The following is a 21842-nucleotide window of genomic DNA, read 5'->3' on the forward strand; positions in this document are numbered from 1 at the left end:
TTACTCTTTGTAGGCTATAATATTACCCTGTTGGATACGAACATAACTAAGAAATAGAGCCAATTATCAATCTAAAATAAAAAGCAATGTGGCATTAAAACTAAATCATTATACATTGTTCAATACATCTGACATGCAGGTCCTCTCTTCAATAGTATTTTTTCTCTGTTCAATAGTAATTTTATCATACGACCGTATTATGAGTAGTCCTATTCAATAGTGTCTATTCCATTGTATTTAATTCTACTGTGCTGAAGTCTGATGAAGCAAGAAGACGCAAGGTCATATAGCGCTCTCTTGTGATGATACATGGATCGTACAGGCAGCCCCTTATCTTCTTTCCATAGCCAATCATTTGGTAATAAAGTGAGTGATACAATGTATCGAGTCTAGACTGGACACAGTGCAACATCGTAACCGTAAGCAGGGGCATGCGGCTACCCCAGAGCTCCAGACATGCCCTCTGTCCAGTTTGTGTGCACGAAGAGGGCCTCAAATATGGAATGCCCTGTCTAAATGTAGCCTGGTGTATCCAAGTCACATATACACATTTTAGACCTACTTTACCTCAGTTTGTGCACATTCAAAATAATACATTTAAAAAACTATATTGTTATAGCAAGCCTATCAAAGTATTGTATCAAACATCTCTGGGTGAAAGCGCATCCCGGTTGGATAACCGTTTTACCAGTGATAGGGGCGCTGTTCTCTGTCCTGCTTGCAGTTTTCTGTTATTGAAAGAGGACAACAGCATGGGGGAAGCCGAGGTTGTTCCAGCCGACGAAAAACAGGCAGACTCGGGGATCAGTCACATCGAAGACTCGGTGGTATGGAGTCAAGAAGTCGAGGTGTGCCTGTTCCATGCAATGCTAGGTCACAAACCCGTAGGTAAGAATATAAAGTTAGCTAGCTAACCGTATGGTAGCTTGCTAACTCAACGTTAGCTAACGAGCCGTGTGTTGATCGTGTAGGCCTGAAAGCCCCAGGTTGTAGTGGAGACGTGACGCAGAAAACGAGACAAGAGCCCGCCACCCACAATCACAACAAACCCACCAACAAGTTAGCTAGCCAGCTTATTCACAGCTAGTTATCTACTCATAGCCAGACAATGACACATCTCAATGAACTCACACAATCAGTTACAATTTTAGCTTGCTAGCTAGCTAAACATCTGCATGTTCTCAAAGTGTGTTGGTCAAATGTATTCACTGAGATAGCGTTCGGTAGCAAGCCAATTGAACTTCCGGTCTGACATACACATCTGGAAATCATAACACAAACAGCTTCTCTTCTCAAAATCAATTGCTTTGCCTTTTTTTCTTTTTTTCTTTTACCTGTCGTTAGCTTATTGTACTAGCTAAAGAAGAAGTAAACTAGCTATCTCTAGTTTTACTTTTGGCCAACATATTGTTCATTGTTATGATCCATAACTAGATTTGAATGGTCTGACTATAGAATATTGAATCAGATTGTCAACCTACCACTTGGTCCGGAATTTCTTTCTGTAGGGGTAAATCGTCACTTTCACATGATCTGCATCCGGGATAAATTCAGCCAGAATATTGGGAGGCAAGTGTCATCAAAGGTGATCTGGGACCACCTGGGAACTATGTATGACATGTCAGCCTTGGTGAGTAAAGCATCATGATCTTTGTCTGGCATTTGTAATAGATTGTTATAGATTCACAGTCAGCCTTAATCTTTGTTTTTATGTAACACTGAACACTAATGATAAAGTCACACATTCTGTRCACTCCAGCATGAGTCTGAAATATTGCCGTTTCCCAACTCAGAGAAGAGCTTCAATCTTCCAGACGAGATTATTCAACAAGTAAAAGAAGGTAAAGACTCTTTTTTCAGAATCCACTATACTTACTCAAATGCTGAACTACTGGAAAGTCCATACTATCTCTCTTTCCGCCTCAAACAGGTAAACTGGTATCCGAGGACGACATGAAAGACGATTTCAAAGAAGAACGAGACCCCCCAGCCATGCATGAAGAAGGTTCTCTCTCATTCAGATACATTAGCTATGTTTCACCTCCTATGCCCCCCTCTTCCTCTCCTCTCCTCTTTCTCTCTGACGTGAGTCCGTGCATCTCTTCTCCTTTGGCACACAAAGCGACATCCCTCACCCTGGTCGTTTGTGTCTCGTTTTTAAAGGTCTGAGTCCCAGTATGGCTGCTGGCCAGGATTTTGAGAGGTATGGACAGAAGGACTCTTTCGATCTGTTCCAAAACTCCAGCTTGACCCCAGTACAGACCAGCTCATAACCAGAGGCTTCTTTAGAGTGACCACCCGCCTAGTGCACAAACAAATGTGCGTCTGTATTTTTCTCAGTTTCTCTTTTTCTCTCCTTTTAACTTTTTTTTGGTTTTGAAGACATTTTCAAGCATGGCATGTCGATTTTTGTTCTAGTTCTATATTGTTTTGTTTTGATGGAATTTGATGACATAAGACAGAAGATATAATTGCATGTTTCAAATGGGTGGTGATGGGAAATGGAGGCTATGATTTAGTGCTCTTGAACCGGCCTTTTCTCTCTTCTATCATCATTCCTTTTCTTAAGACTATATGAATGTCACCTGTCTGTTGAACTCCACTCTGGTCCTCTATCCACCACTGTGCCCCTGGTCTATTGTACATGATATCCTTATTGGATGTACCCAGCAAACAGTACCGCCTGACACTAGAATAACAACTGGTTTAATTTGAGTCCACCATACCCTACCAAGTCACTGTAGTAGTTAGGGGCCGGGACGATACCAGTATCGCAATAGTATCGTGGCAAGGAAACAAAACACAAAGCGGATGTAACTTCTTTAGGAAAACAGCACTAAGCTATAGCACACACTCTTTTACATACAGCAGGTTTTTAAAGGGCCAAAGAGTTTGTTTTTCTTCGTGTTTTCATTTTTGCCGTGGAAAAAATATAGTGATACTGGTATTGTCCCGGCCCTAGTAGTAGCAGTCACTTGATGCCTTCCTCACTGACCTGAGAGCAGATTTCGGAACTTGGACTGAGTGATGCAGAATCTTTTAAACTGTCAATCATTTGCAAAACCTCCCTCCCCTTACCTGAAAACTCCCCCTCATCTTCTCTTTCTCTCCTTGTCTCTCTCAGGCAGCAACTCCTCGGTGAAGATGACAGAGAGGATGGGCAGCAAAGACAAGGACAGAGAAAGAGACCGAGAGAAGGGTTCCGCTGAGGGCGGCCCGGGGAAGGAGGCAGCAGACAAGAGGAAGAGGAACCGTGCCACTGAGAAGGTGCTCAACTCCAGCAGCAACCCCTCCAGCCCCGGTGGAGCCAAGCGGAGAAGGACCTAGGCCAAGCCACCAGGAGGCGCCCTCCAGATATCATCCACTGCAGAGAGCAGGAGACACCAGGGAGAGGAGGAGAGACCTGGGACTGAAGAGACTCATCTGTGAAGCCTGGAGGGAAGAGGYGGGAGAGAATGACAGGAGAGTGACATTTTATGAGTAATAGATAATAGAGCTATTTGGACAATGCTGAATTTGTGGACAGGTATCCAGGATACCTCATGAAGAACTTTTAAGCCCACAGAAGCTGCAATTTTAGTATGTTGTGTTTTCTCAGAACAACTAGAAGGATGTAGCATTCCCTGTTGCCACACAATCTCTGAAAACCACACCGCAAAAGCAGTGTGATGACTACAACACTGAATCGTATCGGTCATGATGATCAATATACTGTCACAGCATCTGGTATATTTGGACCATCCCATCCCACCAGTCCTCAGCTGTGCTGTGGATCAGAGGCCAGCATGACAGTTTACTAATATTGACACAATTCAAGCTGATGCATATCAATGCTTCTGCACTGACGTCAGAATAAGTGTAATGGTACTAGTGCTTGTGTTATGTGAAGTTCTCTTGTTTGGCTTTGGAGAAATGCTGGACTACTAAATCACATCAATACACTGTATGTGACTGGCTGGACGCTTGCATTAATTGATTGTCATTTTTTTGAGTTCTGAGCTGTTACAAGTGGTTATAAACAAATGTATAGAGCTACTCATGGTAGTGTACCTCGTCCACCTCTTCTAGTGACTGCCAACCAGATTGTCATTGTGCCTCCTTATATCTGTATAAACTGTAGTTGCCAGTGGTGCAAAATGTTGGTAATTTTTCTACAGTCATTATTTAATGTAATTTTGTCCTTGGGGATTATTGAATCTGCATGTTTTGGTAATTGCTCAAAATTATTTTTTGTCTGTCTCAATGACTGACTTCTCAGAATCAAATAAAACAATGTGTAGCTGTAGTCTCCATCCATGTGAGATATGTTATTTTGTTTGTCTATTTATTTGACATGTTCCAATTTAAGGCATATGTCCCATTAAATATGAGTTTGGACTAAGTTTGTGAATGGTTCATTAATTCAACAGTGTACTCTAATGGAGTGTTATGATGTGTAGTATTTGTTCATTGATATCTCCCCAAAAGGATTTCCCTTAGTATGTCCTGTCTCTGAACTTCCTGGTGCTCACTCGGGAGGCATTTACTAAGCAACATGACTGTTTTTATTAAACGAGTATCTGTCAGGGTGATAGGCCAGTGACTAAACACTTCTCTGTACCACACATGAATCTTTGATACCCCATCACATTGCAGCAGAATATTTAAGTAGGTTTGTTTGTTAGGACTCTAATTGTAGCGCGCCATACCATTGTAATGAATTCATACTAATTCAAAAAAGATTTTACATGGCTAATAAGGAGTTACTTTACTAAGTTTTTGAGTTTCCAGTATGATATCTGGTATCACCCCCGTGTTAGTTGTTCTCCCTGTCACATTTGTAATGTTTAATGTGTTCAATATCCATTCTTTCCTCTACTGCAGTCCATCCCATGACATTCCAGGATGGGAAAGGAGAAAGTCCCATCAACATTGTGGTGATTGGTCATGTGGACTCAGGGAAGTCCACCACCACTGGACACCTCATCTACAAGTGTGGGGGCATTGACAAGAGGACCACTGAGAAGTTTGAGAAAGAGGCTGTAAAGGTGAGGCCAGTGTGGATTAGTAGCTCTGCATAATCAGTGCTTGACAGCTCTGCTAAACCACACAATGAAGAGGAAGACTGTCTTCATCTATGGTTCACTGTTATTATAACAAGGGGTTATAGGGTATAACATGTCCATGACTCAATTATAAATAATTTCTCTCTAACCTGAACAGTTTCTCATTCTAACTTATCTTTACACTATCTCTGAACTAGATGGGAAAGGGCTCCTTTAAGTATGTGTGGCGCTGGACAAGCTGAAGGCAGAGAGGGAGCAGGGCATCACCATTGACATCTAGCTGTGGAAGAGTGTACAAAACATTAGGAACACCATGACATACACTATATATARAAAAGTATGTGGACACCCCTTTAAATGAGTGGATTTGGCTATTTCAGCCACACCTGTTGCTGACAGGTGTATACAATCGAGCACACAGCTATACAATCTCCTTAGACAAACATTGTCAGTAGAATGACCTTTCAACGTGACACCGTCATAGGATGCCACCTTTCCAACAAATCAGTTCTTCAAATTTCTGCCCTGCTAGAGCTGCCCCGGTCAACTGTAAGTGCTGTTATTGTGAAGTGGAAATGTCTAGGAGCAACAACTGCTCAGCCACGAAGTGTTAGGCCACACAAGCTCACAGAATGGGACTGCCGAGTGATGTAGCTCGTAAAAATAGTCTGTCCTCAGATGCAACACTATACTACCGAGTTCCAAACTGCACCTGGAAACAACGTCAGTACAAGAACTGTTTGTCAGGAGCTTCATGAAATGGGTTTCCATGGCCGAGCAGCCGCACACAAGCCTAAGATCACCATGCACTACGCCAAGCATCGGCTGGAGTGGTTTAAAGCTTGCCGCCATTGGACTCTGGAGTAGTGGAAACATTCTCTGCAGTAATGAATCACGCTTCACCATCTGGCAGGTCGACGGACTAATCCGGGTTTGGCAGATGCCAGGAAAACGCTACCCGTCTGAATGTATAGTGCCAACTGTAAAGTTTGGTGGAGGAGGAATAATGGTCTAGGGCTGTTTTTCAGCGTTCGGGCTAGGCCCCTTAGTTCCATTGTAGGGAAATCTTAACGCTACAGCATACAATGATATTCTAGACAATTCTGTGCTTCCAACTTTGTGGCAACAGTTTGGGGAGGGCCCTTTCCTGTTTCAGCATGATKATTTTCCCGTGCACAAGCGAGGTCCATATAGAAAAATGTTTTGTCCAGATTGGTATGGGAGAACTTGACTGGCCTGCACAGAACCCTGACCTCAACCCCATCGAACACCTTTGGGATGAATTGGAACGTCAACTGCGAGCCAGGCCTAATCTCCTAACATCAGTGCCCAACCTCACGAATGCTTTTGTGTCTGAATAGAAGCAAGTCCCCGCAGCAATGTTCCAACATCTAGTGGAAAGCCTTCCCAGAAGAGTGGAGGCTGTTATAGCAGCATAGGTTGGACCAACTCCATATTATTGCCCATGATTTTGGAATGAGATGTTCGACAAGCAGGCGTCCCAATACTTTTGGTCATGTATTATCGTCTGACCAGGTGAATCCAGGTGAAAGCTATTATCGGTTATTGATGTCACGTGTTGAATCCACATCAATCAGTGTAGATGAAGGGGAGGAGACAGGTTAAAGAAGGATTTTTAATCCTTGAGACAATTTAGACATGGAATGTGCCATTCAGAGGGTGAATGGGCAAGACAAAATATTTAAGTGCCTTTGAACGGGGTACGGTAGTAGGTGCCAGGCGCACCGGTTTGAGTGTCAAGAACTGCCACACTGCTGGGTTTTTCACATTCAAAGGTTTCTTGTGTGTATCAAGTGTGTATCAAGAATGGTCCACCACCCAAAGGACATCCAACCAACCAAAGTGTGAATCATTGGAGTCAACATGGGCCAGCATCCCTGTAGAATGCTTCCGACACCTTGTAGAGTCCATGCCCTGACCATTTGAGGCTGTTCTGAGGGCAAAAGGGGGTGCAACTCAATATTAGGAAGGTGTCCCTAATGTTTTGTACACTCAGTGTATTACATTACTATCATTGACGCGCCAGGGCACAGAGACTTCATCAACAACATGATCACAGGAACATCCCAGGTAAGGAGGTTAAAACCCTCACCTTAATGTTACCATTCCTCATCCTCACCATTCTTCTAAACCCTGACTCATTGATCTGACTGAGCCTAAACCATCCCCATGCCTGCTGTGTTGTACAGGCGGACTGTGCCTTGCTGATCGTGGGAGAGTTGGAGGCGGGCATCTCCAAGAACGGTCAGACGAGGGAGCATGTCCTCCTGTCCTTCCCTCTGGGGGTCAAGCAGCTCATTGTAGGGATCAACAGGATGGACTCCACAGAGCAGCTCTACAGTGAGAAGCGCTATGATGAGATAGAAAAGGAAGTCAGTGCCTACAACAAGAAGATTGGCTACAACTCCAAAGCTGTGATCTTCGTGCCAATCTCCGGTTGGCTTGGGGACAACATGCTGGAGCAATCCCCCTCTCAAAGCTATAGTTGGTAGACAGTGTGTAATTCCTCAATACTCCACAAGATGTCCTCATGTTCATGTAAAATGTATTTTCCTGTTCCTCAATCAACTGATATCCCAACTTCCAAACAAATTCAACACTCATAAATCCATGTTGTTACTCTGTGTTGTCACTCTGTCCTCATTTCATGGTTCAAAAGCTGGAAGCTGGACAGGAAGGAGCACCATGGCAACGGGATGAGTCTCCTGGAAACTTTAGACACCATCATGCCTCCGACACAGCCCGCAGACAAACCCATCTGCCTGCCCCTGCAGGACGTCTACAAGATAGGAGGTAGGGTTGCTCCTCTAACACTAAACAAAAGTAATAGGCTAGTCTCGCAGGGATGGGCAACTAGCGGGAAACATGCGGCCCATGGCCCCCCTTTTGTATGTCGCCGGAAATAAATATATATAAATATACACTGAGTTTACAACACCTTCTTAATATTGAGTTGCACCCCCCCTTCACTTTTTTCCCCCAAATGTTGTTACGTTGCAGCCTTATTCTAAGATAGATTAAATCGTTTTTCCCCCTCATCAATCTACACACAAAACCTCATAATAACAAAGCAAAAACAGGTTTTTAGACATTTGAGCAAATGTATTAAAAATACAAAACTGAGATATGACATTTACATAAGTATTCAGACCCTTTACTCAGTACTTTGTTGAAGCACCTTTGGCAGCGATTACAGCCTCGAGTCTTCTTGGATATGACGATACAATCTTGGCACACCTGTATTTGGGGAGCTTCTCCCATTCTTCTCTGCAGATCCTCTCAAGCTCTGTCAGGTTGGATGGGGAACGTCGCTGCACAGTTATTTTCAGGTCTCTCCAGAGATGTTATATCGGGTCCAAGTCCATCCCACTCAAGGACATTCAGAGACTTGTACTGAAGCCACTCATGCGTTGTCTTGGCTGTGTGCTTAGGGTCGTTGTCCTGTTGGAATGTGAACCGTCGTCCCAGTCTGAGGTCCTGAGCGCTCTGGAGCAGGTTTTCATCAAGAATCTCTCTGTACTTTGCTCCGTTCATCTTTGCCTCAATCCCGACTAGTCTCCCAGTCCCTGCTGCTGAAAAACATCCCCACAGCATGATGCTGCCACCAGATGTCACGCTTGGCATTCAGGCCAAAGAGTTCAATCTTTGTTTCATCAGATCAGAGAATCTTGTTTCATGGTCTGAGGTGCCTTTTGGCAAACTCCAAGCGGGCTGTCGTGCCATTTACTGAGGAGTGGCTTCCGTCTGGCCACTCTACCATCAATACCTGATTGGTGGAGTGCTACAGAGATGGTTGTTCTTCTAGAAGGTTCTCCCATCTCCCCAGAGGAACTCTGGAGCTCTGTCAGAGTGACCATCGGGTTCTTGGTCACCTCCCTGACCAAGGCCCTTCTCCCTCAATTGCTCAGTTTGGCCGGGCGGCCAGCTCTAGGAAGAGTCTTGGTGGTTCCAAAACTTCTTCCATTTAAGAATGATGAAGGCTACTGTGTTTTTGGGGACCTTCAATACTTCAGACATTTTTTGGTACCTTCAAATCATGTCCAATCAATTGAATTTACCACATGTGGACTCCAATCAAGTTGTAGAAACATCTCAAGGATGATCAATGGAAACAGGATGCACCTGAACTCAATTTCTAGTCTCATAGCAAAGGGTCTGAATACTTTTGTAAATATATAAATTATTTTTTATACATTTTTATTTATAATAAATTTGCAAAAAATTGCTTTGTCATTATGGGGTATTGTGTGTAGATTGATGAGGGAAAACATGTATTTTATCAATTGTAGAATAAGGCTGTAAAATATCAAAATGTGGAGAAAGTCAAGGGTTCTGAATACTTTCCGAATGCACTGTATCTGTGAAGGTCATCCGCAGTGGCCGCTTGGTTCACAGCTCAGGTCAAGGTCAAAGGCCATCCCTCTGGACATCTCAGACACATACAGTACTAAAGCCTGATATAAATAAATAATTGACCTATTTACATGAATTCATTTGTTCTCTCTGTCCCTGTCTCTCTCAGGTGATTATCCTGAGCCACCCAGGACAAATCAGTGCAGGCTTTTCCCCAGTCATTGACTGCCACACGATTGCCTGTAAGTTCGCTGAGCTCAAAGAGAACATAAACCACTGCTCTGTGAAAAAGCTGGAAGACATCCCCAAGGCCCTGATGGCTGGGGATGCTGCCATTGTATAGATGGTTCCTGGGAGCCCATGTGCATGGAGAGATTCTCCAAATACCCATCCCTGGGTTAGTATACGTACACATGTTAACACATGTTAACAATAACTGTTAAACTAACTAACATCCACTGTCCTCAGCCATCTACAGCATAGCAGCCATATACCCATAGCAAGAGAATGGATTCTATTTCTCTTCCAGACTTGCCTGGCTAGCTGCCCTCTAATTCGTTCATGTCCCTCAGCAGCCCATGTGTGGTCAATTCATTGGTTATAATCAAATCTTAGGGACTGACGTCCTTGTAAGAATCCACCTTTTGTTTGGGGAGCTGGCATGCTGTCTTCCACATCTTGTTCTAGTTCCAAAAGGGAGGCTGTTTGGGTTACACACAAACAGACAAGTCACCAAGGTGAAGCCCCCTTGGACATCTGGTTAATCTCAAACACTCTCTCTCTCTGATGATTGTGAGGTTGGAACATGGATTCATTAAGCAGCCATAACGCAGTCCAGGGAGCGGTTTGGTGGATTTCTCTGGAGTTGATTGGAAATATTTGCTGTGGTTCTGTCTGCAAACAATGGAAGAAATAATTGCATGTGTTTCTGAAGGCCTTGGCCACCCATGTGTGTTAGACCTAGAATGGTGGAGTGAGGGAGTATTGTTTTGTTAAAAATAAAAATGCTGGGGCCTCCCGGGTGATGCAGTGGTCTAAGGCACTGCATCGCAGTGCTAGCTGTGCCACCAGAAACTCTGGGTTCGAGCCCAGGCTCTGTCGCAGCCGGCCGCGACCGGGAGGTCCATGGGGCGACGCACAGCGTCATGGGGTGATGCCTAGCGTCGTCCGGGTTAGGGAGGGTTTGGCCGGTAGGGATATCCTTGTCTCATCGCGCACTAGCGACTCCTGTGGCGGGCCGGGCGCAGTGCACGCTGACCAGGTTGCTAGGTGTACGGTGTTTCCTCCGACACATTGCTGCGGCTGGCTTCCGGGTTGGATGCGCGCTGTGTTAAGAAGCAGTGCGGCTTGTGTTTTCGGAGGTGTTCTCATGACCTGTACTTACATCCTCTGTGTTTGTTTTGAGGCCAGTGAAATGTTTGGGACAACATTTAGCTTTTGCAGGGGGGTGTTGAAAAGGGGCTTAATACAGTTGTATTCCAGAAACTAGGGTGTACTCGGGTGAAGCCCATGGGAAATAAAGAAATATAGTTTAAGTGAATTGGGGAGAGGAGGAAAAATTAACAAAAAGTGCTTTAAACTGCTGTTACATGTGCTGAAATGATTAAAAGTCTAGTAAACAGTACCCTTCACGTTGTAGTTTATATGATAAGCTCATAGAAAGGGTAACACGCACCCACAGTGAAACATAAATTACTCAATATTGTTGTTTAACATCTCAATAATGATAACTTTCACAATGATTCGATTGGCTCCTCATCCTTAGTATTTAATATTGTTCAGTATTCTGCTCTTGTCTTGCATGATCTCTCTGATACTAAGTAGGCCTGCTACCCAGGTACCACTCACAAACTGATTCTGTTAAAATGTAACATGTTTCAAGTTAAACTGTAGTTTGTTTGTATCCTGTTTAGCGAATGTTTACTGTGAGTATTAATGGAGTTTAGACCATGAAACTGTGTGTATGCTAATTTAGAAAGGTTGACCTAATCAGATAAGAGGAAATTGCTTTGGATCAGAGAGAAGGGTCAGGCCCAGGATGAAGATGAAGATGGACGGGGTGTGATTCTGACATCTAGCTAAACAAGAGAGGACCATGGACATTCCACAGGGGAAAGGAGGGGAAATTATTGGGGTCATAAAATGTACAGCTGGGGAGGTGACGCCTATAAGACGTGTTGTGAGCTTTCTAAATGTATGCACTCAGCTGATGGCATTCTTAGTAATAAACACTTGACACTTATCTTGAGCTTTTGGTCTCAATTCCTTATTGCATAGAGGTTGCAATAGAATTTTTCTTTCTTTTTATTTATTTATTGATTGATTTAATTTTTTTACCCCCTTTTTCTCCCCAATTTCATGGTATCCAATTGTTAGTAGTTACTGTCTTGTCTCATCGCTACAACTCCCGTACGGGCTCGGGAGAGACGAAGGTCGAGAGCCATACAACTATATAGACATGCCCGGTCTACCTTTATGGGCAAAGACGCAACCCCCACTAAACATTATCACACTGTGATTAGTAAAGGTAAACAATAAAATATATACACATCTGAACATCTCTAATTGGTATCCTGATAAGAGCTTGGCAGCCCTAAAGTGTTAAAGGTTAGAATGTCTCTGGGCCTCCTCTGCTGGGCTGAACGGCGGGGGAAGGTCATGGGTGACCCCAATGAATCAGTGTCCACTTCGTTATGAGATGATTGAGTCTCTGAGCCCTCAGCTGTTTCCATATTTACCCCCATCCTCTCCGGGCTCTCTCTGAGGACTGGCTGGCACTCCTTCACAGTGAAGTTTCTATCAGTCTGACCCCGTTCCTCACTATTATCTGATACTAGCTGTGTGCTACTCTGTCTGCTCTCTTCATCCCTACATGCCCTATTGATGAATACTGGATAAGAATTTTCTTCTGAGCTCTGACTCAGCGCTCTCTGCATTTGTCTTCTTTTGCTGGGGTGGTTCCCTTCTCCACAGACCTCTACTGGGTGTTTCAACGGGTTCCTTAAATGGCAGAGAATTACATGACATTTACATTTTGCTGTGCAGAACCCTTTCCTGGTTACCACCACGTGTATTTGGTCTTCCCAGTGTGATCTTATCTTTCCCGGCCCCCCACATTCTGACATGTTCCTCACCAGTACACGATCCCCTGAGACCAGAACCGAACTCATTTTCTTCCGATCGTAGTGGGCTTTTCCCTTTCCTGTTGATTTCTCCATGTTTCTACTGGCGATGTCATAGGCTTCAGCCATCTGTTGCTGCCACTTCTTATGCATAATCCTGGTATGATTTCTCCTGTTCCTTTATCTGTAACAGAAGACAGGGTCAACAGGTAGCAGTGGAGCCCTTCCAAATAGCAGGAAATACAGTGAGAACCCAATAGCATCACCGGTGATACAATTATATCCATGAATGATCTTGTTCAGATAATCACACCAGTTGGCCTTTTTCTCTTCATCTAGTGTGCGCAACATTAACAATAGTGTACGGTTAAATCTCTCTACCGGATTCCTCTGTGGAGGATATGGAGAGGTTCTGGAATTGGCTATTTCGTACAGTTCTGCAAGGCTCTGAATAACTGATTTTCAAACTCTCTTCCCTGATCATGATGGAATTTTGACACAAAGCCAAACTTTGGGAAAAAATAATCGAAAAGCTTTTTTGCTGCAGTTTTCTGCTGCAGGTAGGCTTGTGCAAATTTTGTAACGTTATCTCAAATGTACTCGTAGCCCCCTCGGCTTTTCTCCAAATGCACATAGTCAATTGAAATCATCTGGAAAGGAGCTGTAGCCCGTATATGTTGCATTGGGGCCCTAGTTATTATACTGGGTTTCTTTTGTTTGATACACTTACACACTTTAGTGATAATGTGTTCAATGTCATGTTGCATGCGCGGCCAATAAAAGCATTCTCGTGCTAAGTTCAACACTCTTTTTGTTCCTAGATGGGCCATTTCAGTGTGTAAGTACTTGTAAATCAGTGTTCTATACTGACTTGGTACCACAACTTGTGTCCTTTTTTCTGTTTTCCTTTGTAATAATCCCTCTGGTGAGACATGGAGCCTGTTACACTCTTGCAGTAACTGTTTGACTTTGTATGACTCTTGTTGACATTGTGTTTGTTTAGGCTTAGTCGTTTGACCTTTCAGTTCCAATATTCTCCGTACAGCCGCATCCTTTAACTGAGCCTGCATGAGATCATGTGGAGACAGTCGTTGTAACTGTCCCCCCCCCCCCACCATGACAGCTCATCTTGCACTGATGGCCTTAGTGTGACCGTGGATATCCAAGTTACATGTCATTCTGTTGTGTCTGAACATTATTGAATGTTGCTTTAACCGTCTCAGGTGAGTGTTTTTTGTGTGCATTCTTCCATGTAACGTTCAGCATGCAAAGGAGAGCGTGACAGAAAGTCTGCGTCAGTGTTTACCTTTCCAGGATTATACTTCAGTTTGAGATTAAAGTCAGACAGCTCCGCCACCCAGCAATGACTGGTGGCATTCTGTCTTGCTGTAGTTAGTACTTATGTCAAGGGGTTATTATCACTGTACACGGTCACAGAGGGAGCATAAAATAGGTCATCTCAGAACCACTCAGTCACTGCCCATTTGAGGGCCAAGAATTCCAGTTTCCCAGAGTGAAGGTGATAGTTTCTCTCTGCTTGTGTCAGGGTGAGGAGACATATCCAATGACCCTCAGTTTGCCACTTTGTCATTGGTATAACACACCTCCCAATCCCTCTTCAGAGGCATCAACGTGCAGGATAAAAGGCTCCTTGAAATCTGGGTCAGCAAGCACAGGTGGYTTAGTCAACARACTCACCAAGTGTTCTAATGCTCTCTGGTGAGCATCTTCCCATATAACTTTCTGGTGGGGCAGAGCCTGTCCCGACTGCATCGCTATCTTGGTCCTTCTCGTCCCGGAGGCTGAGGCCTCCGACTTCACTGCTAGTAAGTCATAGAGACATTTAGCATGTTGTGAAAAGTTCTGTACATAACCCCTGTAGTACCCTAGAAACCCCAGTAGTTTCCTCAGCTCTCTCACGTTTGTTGGTGGCCTGTTTACCAGTTCTTGCACTGCTACAATTTCTTTAACATCCATTCTGTAACCCTCAGCAGAAATTATTTTTCCTAAATAACGGACCTCATTCTTGAATAGGTCACACTTATCAGCCCTGAGTTTAATACCCCATTTATTTTGCTGTCTGAGTACCTGAAAGGCATCTTCCACATGTTGTTCAAATGACTGACTAAAAATAAGAACATCATCCAAATATGGTATACAGATTCTATCTCGTGTACCCTCTAAACTTTCAACCATGCTTCATTGGAAGGCAGAGGGATTGTTTGATAAGCCAAAGGGAATTATATTCCATTCACATAAGGCCCAAAGGGTGCTGAAGGCAGTGTATTTTCTGGACACCTCTCCCACAAAGCCTTGGTGGTATGCCTTTCCTTGATCTAAAACTGTAAACCATGAGTTTCCTCCCAAACCATCACGTATTTCCTGTATACGGTGTGTGGGATGCCTGTCCAGAACAGTTTTCTTGTATAATCCCCTATAATCAACACAAAGTCTTAAACTCCCATCCTTTTTGCATACACAGTCCAGAGGTGATGCGTATGATGAAGTTGACTTCCTGATGAAGTTTTTGTTCAGGAGCCCCTGAAGGTGGCTTTTCACCTCAGCATACAAGGGGCGTGGCCCACCATTGTATCTCTCTGCCACTGGTATGTTATCAGTCAATGTTATCTCCATTCTGAGATTTTCAATACACCATATGTCCATGTCATACTTGGCGAAAATGGCTGATTCCTCTCTGAGCATCTGTTTGACTAATTCTTGTTGTTCTTGGCTCAAGTGCTGAACATCTACAGGTGGGTCCCACCACTCTATGTGACCGTTGTCAGGGCCAGGCTCCGCTGGGGATCTGTCCTGAACCTGTGCTACAGTAACGTTTTCTCCACTGGGCACAGGAACCATCTGACACGCTACTACTCTCTGTAATTTCCCTATCACTGTTTGTCTTGGTAAGGTTATGTCATGTTTTGTAGTATTCACTACTGCAATGTCAACTTTACGAGATGGCCGTTTTGAGTTTTTCACGACCTGACTTTGTAGGTCCAGGCCACAGATCATTCTCAAGTCCGGTTCAAATAGCACAATTTCATCATTGAAGGGGGCCTCTCTTGGGATACAGGGATGAATCCATTTTGTTTGTCCACCTGGAATGACAATGTCACGTCTGCCTGCTGTAAGTAAGCATTTCTCCGTGTACTATGAGTGCTGAAGCAGATTGAGTAGAGTCTTTGCCTTTCCCTGTCCTAGCTTAAGTGCATTTCTTAGCATCATTACTGTATATATCAGCTCAGGGCTCATTGTTACTTTTTGTTTGAACTATTTCTTCAATTACATTAAACCCAATGATTGGTTTCTCCAGTCTTTCATTTGTGACTAATATCGGAACCCTCAATTGTTTTCCTGCAATGACATCAGCTTTGGGATCAAGCAAACTAAAACAAATGTCCATCCAACCCAGAAAGGGAATTTCAGTGCCATTGGCTGCCCTCAGATCCAGTTTCTCTGAAGGCAGCCAATGGCACTGAAATTCCCTTTCTGGGTTGGATGGACATTTGTTTTAATTTTAGCCCATGATTTCTGCCAGTGGTCTAATTTGTGTGCGTGGCAAATTACGTTTTCTCCATTCCTCACTTATGATGGATACCTGAGCCCCTGTGTCCCATAGTGCTAGGGTCTACACCCTCCATATAACACCACACTTGAWTTTTTTTTTACCAATGAGCTGTGCTATATTACAATGTCCTGTGGTAGCTGGGGTAGTTGCCCCCCACTTTGTTGTGGTCAGTCTTGCGAGCAGTCTTGCATGTAGGTTGGTGCTGTTTCCAATGATCCTGTTGGCACACTTTGGAACAATAGGCAGCTTTATGACACAATGAACACAACTTAAACTCTGAGGTTCTCTCTACCTTTGCACTGCAGCCACTGCAACACTGGATGGAACTAGATGTATCTGAGGTCTCTCCCGTTCCATGGTTGTGACCCCCAGGTGTTTCCCGATGGATGTGCGTTGCCCCTGATCCTACTGCCAAATGGCTATCACTGCCATATTTGTAGCAATGATGGCAAGTCTGTTGACCAATCTCATAACAACTTTTGGATTTTATTTTCTCTCTGTTGGTTGGACTTGGTTTTCTGTTGGTTGATTCCTAACTGAACTGTCACCCTGGCCCCGCACTGACTGTACTAATGAGGCTGCCTGACAGGTCACTTCTTTGATTGCTTTGTTGCTCGCATCAATTTTACTCAGGAGGGGATTGTAGTTATTTTGTTTTCGGACTGTGGTCTGTTGGGGCTCTGCCTGTGCACATTCCCCTCCGCTATCCCCGTTATCCTCACTCTGTACAGCTTTCACTCGTGAGGGTGTGAACTTACGTGAAATCCTGGCCTTTTGCATGCGTTTGCTTTCATTGCCCTAGGCAATTTGGATTTTCTCAAGCAAAAGTTCATCACTGGTGTTAATATTCTGGAGATGCACTCTCATCTCTGCCATGACATTATCATTTGAAAATCCAGTAAGAACGGCCTGCAGGCATTGGCTCTTGACTAACTCTGTGCCATATTTCAGTCCTGATTGGGCATGAGCTGAGGCTAATAACACTTTCTGTCTCAGGTCAAAGACTTGGACTAGGAAGTCCAAGGCAGACTCTCCCGGCTCTTGTGTTGCCTTAGTCATCTTGTGATACGGTTCTTCTCTGCATAATGTCTCCTCAAGATTTGCCTTAGTGTGTAGTGTCATGTCTGTTTTCCCCTCCAGATAACTCCTCATCTTAAGCCCTGGGCTCWCAGCTCTGATTACTGTTTCTAGGATTTCTAATTCATGGTACCCTTTTCTCCGTCCATTTTCAACCTGATGTTTTAGGCTGCTGAACCTGAGCTTATCTTTCTGATTCTGATTTCCTATCTGTCCATGGATTTTAAAGTCTTGTAGGCAGACTTTTCGCTGTCACGATCGTCTTCGGGTGAAAGAGAGGACCAAGGCGCAGTGTGATATAAATACATCTTCTTTTTAATAGAAGAAGAAACGAACACTAATACAAACTAGACAAAACAACAAACGACCGTGAAGCTATCAAACGAAAGTGCAGACACAAGCAACTAACGTCAAGACATAGACAATTACCCACAACCTACCTAATGCCTATGGCTGCCTAAAATATGGCTCCCAATCAGAGACAACGATAGACAGCTGTCTCTAATTGAGAACCAATCCAGGCAACCATAGACTTACATAAACACCTACACTGAACACAACCCCATGAACTCTACAAAACCCCCTAGACAATACAAACACTCTAGACTAGACAAAAACACACAAACATCCCCCATGTCACACCCTGACCTAACTAAAATAATAAAGAAAACAAAGATAACTAAGGCCAGGGGTTGACATTCGCAGTATCCTCAGAGTCCGATATTCCTTTGATTTCGTCTTTCAGTTGAAGCAGCCAAGACATTCCCTTATTCTCTGATTCCATTAAATCCTCCTTCTCACAGTAATCTTCCATCAATTTGCGCCGCAAAGCGCGATGGCTCTTTCCTTTTACTTCAGAGTCAGCTACACCTCCTATTCAGCAGGTGTATCTCACTGATCATCCCTAAAGCCAAAACCTCATTTGGACGCCTTTCCTTCCAGTTCTCTGCTGCCTGCGACTGGAACGAATTGCAAAAATCTCTGAAGTTGGAGACTTTTATCTCCCTAACAAACTTTAAAAATCTGCTATCGAGCAGCTAACCGATCGCTGCAGCTGTACATAGTCCATCTGTAAACTACCCACCCAATTTACCTACCTCACCCCCCATACTGCTTTATTTATTTACTTTTCTGCTCTTTTGCACACCAGTATCTCTTCTTGCACATGATCATCTGATGATTTATCACTCCAGTGTTAATCTGCTAAATTGTAATTATTCGATTTATTGCCTACCTCATGCCTTTTGCACACATTGTATATAGATTCTCTTTTTTTTTCTACCATGTTATTGACTTGTTTATTGTTTACTCCATGTGTAACTCTGTGTTGTCTGTTCACACTGCTATGCTTTATCTTGGCCAGGTCGCAGTTGCAAATGAGAACTTGTTCTCAACTAGCCTACCTGGTTAAATAAAGGTGAAATAAAAAAAATAAAAAAATTCCACAACATACACACAAGTGCCGTAAATTGTCCTCAGTTAAAGTCCATAAACTCTGTTCAATTTCATCCAACAACGTTTCCCTCTCTCGACTCATATTGTTCTACTCAAGTGGCAATAARGACAATGCAGGCAATGGCAAGATAGCTACAATCCGTTAGGAGGTTAGCCCGCTAGCTAGCTACTCTCCCAATGTCTCTCACTCGTCCGTTCAAGGAATATGGGCCCGTGCTCACATGAAAATAAATCTCAGTGGAGCCTCCAAATTTGTTACCCTTTCTAGGAACTTATAATATAAACTACAACGTGAAAGGTACTGTTTACTAGACTTTTAATCATGTCAGCACATGTAACAGCAGTTTACAGCACTTTCTGTTAATTTTTCTTCCTCTCCCCAATTCACTTAAACTATATTTCTTTATTTCCCATGGGCTTCACCCGAGTACCCCCTAGTGGCTGGAATACAACTGTATTAAGCCCCTTACCCGTGCTTGCGTGCATTGCGTATTTTTGTGTGCAAACAGGTAATTTTGCTGTCCGGGACATGCTGCAGACCGTTGCTGTTGGCATCATCAAAAACATGGAGAAGAAAACGGGTTGTACTGGCAAGGTCACCAAGTCAGCCCAGAAGGCTCAGAAGATCAAATAAACCAAGCTGTGGAAGATCCCAGTGACTGGTGACATCTTTATCTCCAGCCAGACCTTTCCATAATACAACCAATTTTGTAGTGTAGCATCATCACCGATCATCTGGGCAGGATCATACACGCTGTAGTAACACACTAAATGTCAGCTAGGGGCAATGGAAGTTCTTGAGAAAAATGCAGCATGTGTCAATATCTGTAAGGTCACTTATGAACTGTACCAATCAATGACTGTATACACTGGCTGATACAGAGAGATTCATCCATGCTTTTATTACAACACTGGTCAACTGCAAACCATACAGAATAATGCAGCACGYGTACACCAAGGCCAGACGGAGAGCATACATTACATGGGTTTTAAGGTCTCTGCACTGGCTGCCTGTGAGTTGTAGAATTACTTTAAAGATGATTATACTGGTTTTTATCAATCCACGACTGTGCACCCCAATACGTGTCAGACATGCTTTTAAGTTATGTACCCAGTAGGTCCCTCAGGTCCTCTGGCCTTTTAACTATCCGAAAGCCTCAGACCAAGAGGCATGGAGAGGCAGCCTTTACTTACTGTGCCCCCAGCCTCTGGAATAGCCTGCCAGAGAACCTGAGGGGGGCCTAAACTGTGAACATTTTAAAAAGAGGTATTAAAACACACCTTTTTAGCTTTGCTTTTCCTTAGGGTGGTTTTTAGTCCTTCAGTTTGTATTGTTATTCTTTAGTTTTTTTATCCTCCTATGTTTGTTGTGCAGTAAATATTTCCTTGTTTTTATTCGTTTTTTTTCTCACCTGTGAAGCACATTGTGTTGCATTCCATGTCTGAAATGTGCTGTATAAATAAAGCTTGATTTGAGTGTAAATATTATGAACACCTGCTCTTTCCATGACATAGACTGACAAGGTGAATGCAGGTGAAAACTGTGATCCCTTATAGAGTTTATGTCACCTGTTAAATCCACTTCATTCCCTGTAGATGAAGGGGAGACAGGTTAAAGAAGGATTTTTTACAGCCATTTATTACAGCCAGCCTTGAAACAGTTGAGACATGGAGTGTGTATGTTTGCCATTCAGGGGGTGAATGGGCAAGACAAAAGATTGAAGTGCTTTTGAACGAGTCTGATGAGCCCGACGCGAATGATATACTGCTTTCTCTGGAACAAGCCCAGATCCCCGTGATTTGCGTGAAGAGGAGTCGGAGAAATAGGGGCCAGAGGTCGAGCTGCCTTCTGAGAATTCGTAGGCGATCAAATAAACCTCCACTTCCTTCCATTCTGCAAGGAAACGTGCAATCTTTGGAGAATAAAATCAATGACCTACACGGAAGATTAAACTACCAACGGGACATTCACAACTGTAATATCTTATATGAACGACGACACTATCAACATACAGCTGGCCGGTTATACGCTGTACCGGCAGGATAGAACAGCTGCGTCTGGTAAGACAAAGGGCGGCGCACTATGTATTTTTGTAAATAACAGCTGGTGCATGATTTCTAAGGAAGTCACAAGCMATTGCTCGGCTGAGGTAGAGTATCTCATGATAAGCTGTAGYKCACACTATCTACCTAGAGAGTTTTCATCTGTATTTTTCGTAGCTGTTTACAGAGGTGCGGACTCCGACCGCAAAACCTGACTCAATAGGGGAGGGTCCGGGTGGGCATCTAAGATGGATGACGCGGGGAGTCGGCGGCGGCTCCGGTGTGGGGCGCATCGGCAGAAACTCCGGACCGTGGGTCGTCGCTGGAGGCACCGGACCGTGGATCATCGCCGGAGGCTCTGGACTGTGGATCGTCGCCGGAGGCTCTGGACCGTAGATCGTCGTAGGAGGCTCTGGACTGAGAACCCCTGCTGAAGGCTCTGGACCGCCGACGGTCACTGGAGGCTCTGGACCGCCGACGGTCGCTGGAGGCTCTGGACCGCCGACCCTCGCTGGAGGCTCCGGACCGCCGCTGGAGGCTCCGGACCGCAGACTGTCGCTGGAGGCTCCGGACCGTAGACCGTCGCTGGAGGTTCCGGAACGTAGACCGTCGCTTGGAGTTGACCGATACCCAAGGTCTTGTGACCGTGCTCAGGAGGTTCCGGACCGTAGACCTCTCAGGAGGTTCCGGACCGTAGACCGTCTCAGGAGGTTCCGGACCGTGGACCGTCTCAGGAGGTTCCGGACCGTGGCCCGTTCAGGAAGTTCCGGACCGTGGCCCGTCTCAGAGGTCCGGACCGTTGCCCGTCGTGGAGGTTCCGCAAGTGGCCCGTCGTTGGTGGTTCCGTACTGTGAAACGTCGCCGGACGCCTTGGACTGGGAACTGCTCGCCGAAGCTCTGGACTGGGAACTGTCGCCGGAAGCTCGGGACTGTGGAGGCGCACTGGAGGCTTGATGCGTGGGACCGGCACAGTTGGCACCGGGCTGATGACACGCACCTCAGGGCGAGTGCGGGGAAGAGGCACAGGACGTACTGGACTGTGGAGGCGTACTGGAGGTCTAGAGCGCAGAGCTGGCACAACCCTTCCTGACTGGATGCTCACTCCAGCCCGGCAAGTSCGGGAAGCTAGCACAGGARGCACTGGGCTGTGAAGGC

The 21842-nt window shown here is 44.6% G+C and overlaps 1 protein-coding gene and 1 pseudogene across 2 annotated transcripts; both read left to right on the forward strand.

The window, feature by feature from the left end:
- The first annotated feature begins 699 nt into the window (after nt 1-699).
- Nucleotides 700-3627, forward strand: LOC111966451 (MRG/MORF4L-binding protein). Of its 2 annotated transcripts, XM_023991088.2 has the most exons (6): nt 700-888; nt 1509-1630; nt 1760-1841; nt 1931-2005; nt 2164-2319; nt 3125-3532. In XM_023991088.2, exons 1-5 carry the CDS (start codon nt 753-755, stop codon nt 2271-2273), a joined length of 525 nt encoding a protein of 174 aa, XP_023846856.1. In that variant the 5' UTR covers nt 700-752; the 3' UTR covers nt 2274-2319; nt 3125-3532. The 2 variants fall into 2 exon arrangements, with proteins under 2 accessions (XP_023846856.1, XP_023846855.1); XM_023991087.2 differs by lacking the exon at nt 2164-2319 and having other exon boundaries at nt 705-888; nt 3125-3627.
- A 1244-nt stretch (nt 3628-4871) lies between these two features.
- Nucleotides 4872-19278, forward strand: LOC111966925 (elongation factor 1-alpha 2-like; annotated as a pseudogene).
- Nucleotides 19279-21842: the final 2564 nt, after the last annotated feature.

The sequence above is a fragment of the Salvelinus sp. IW2-2015 genome, linkage group LG7 (assembly GCF_002910315.2).
Source record: "Salvelinus sp. IW2-2015 linkage group LG7, ASM291031v2, whole genome shotgun sequence".
NCBI classification, from domain to species: Eukaryota; Metazoa; Chordata; class Actinopteri; order Salmoniformes; family Salmonidae; genus Salvelinus; species Salvelinus sp. IW2-2015.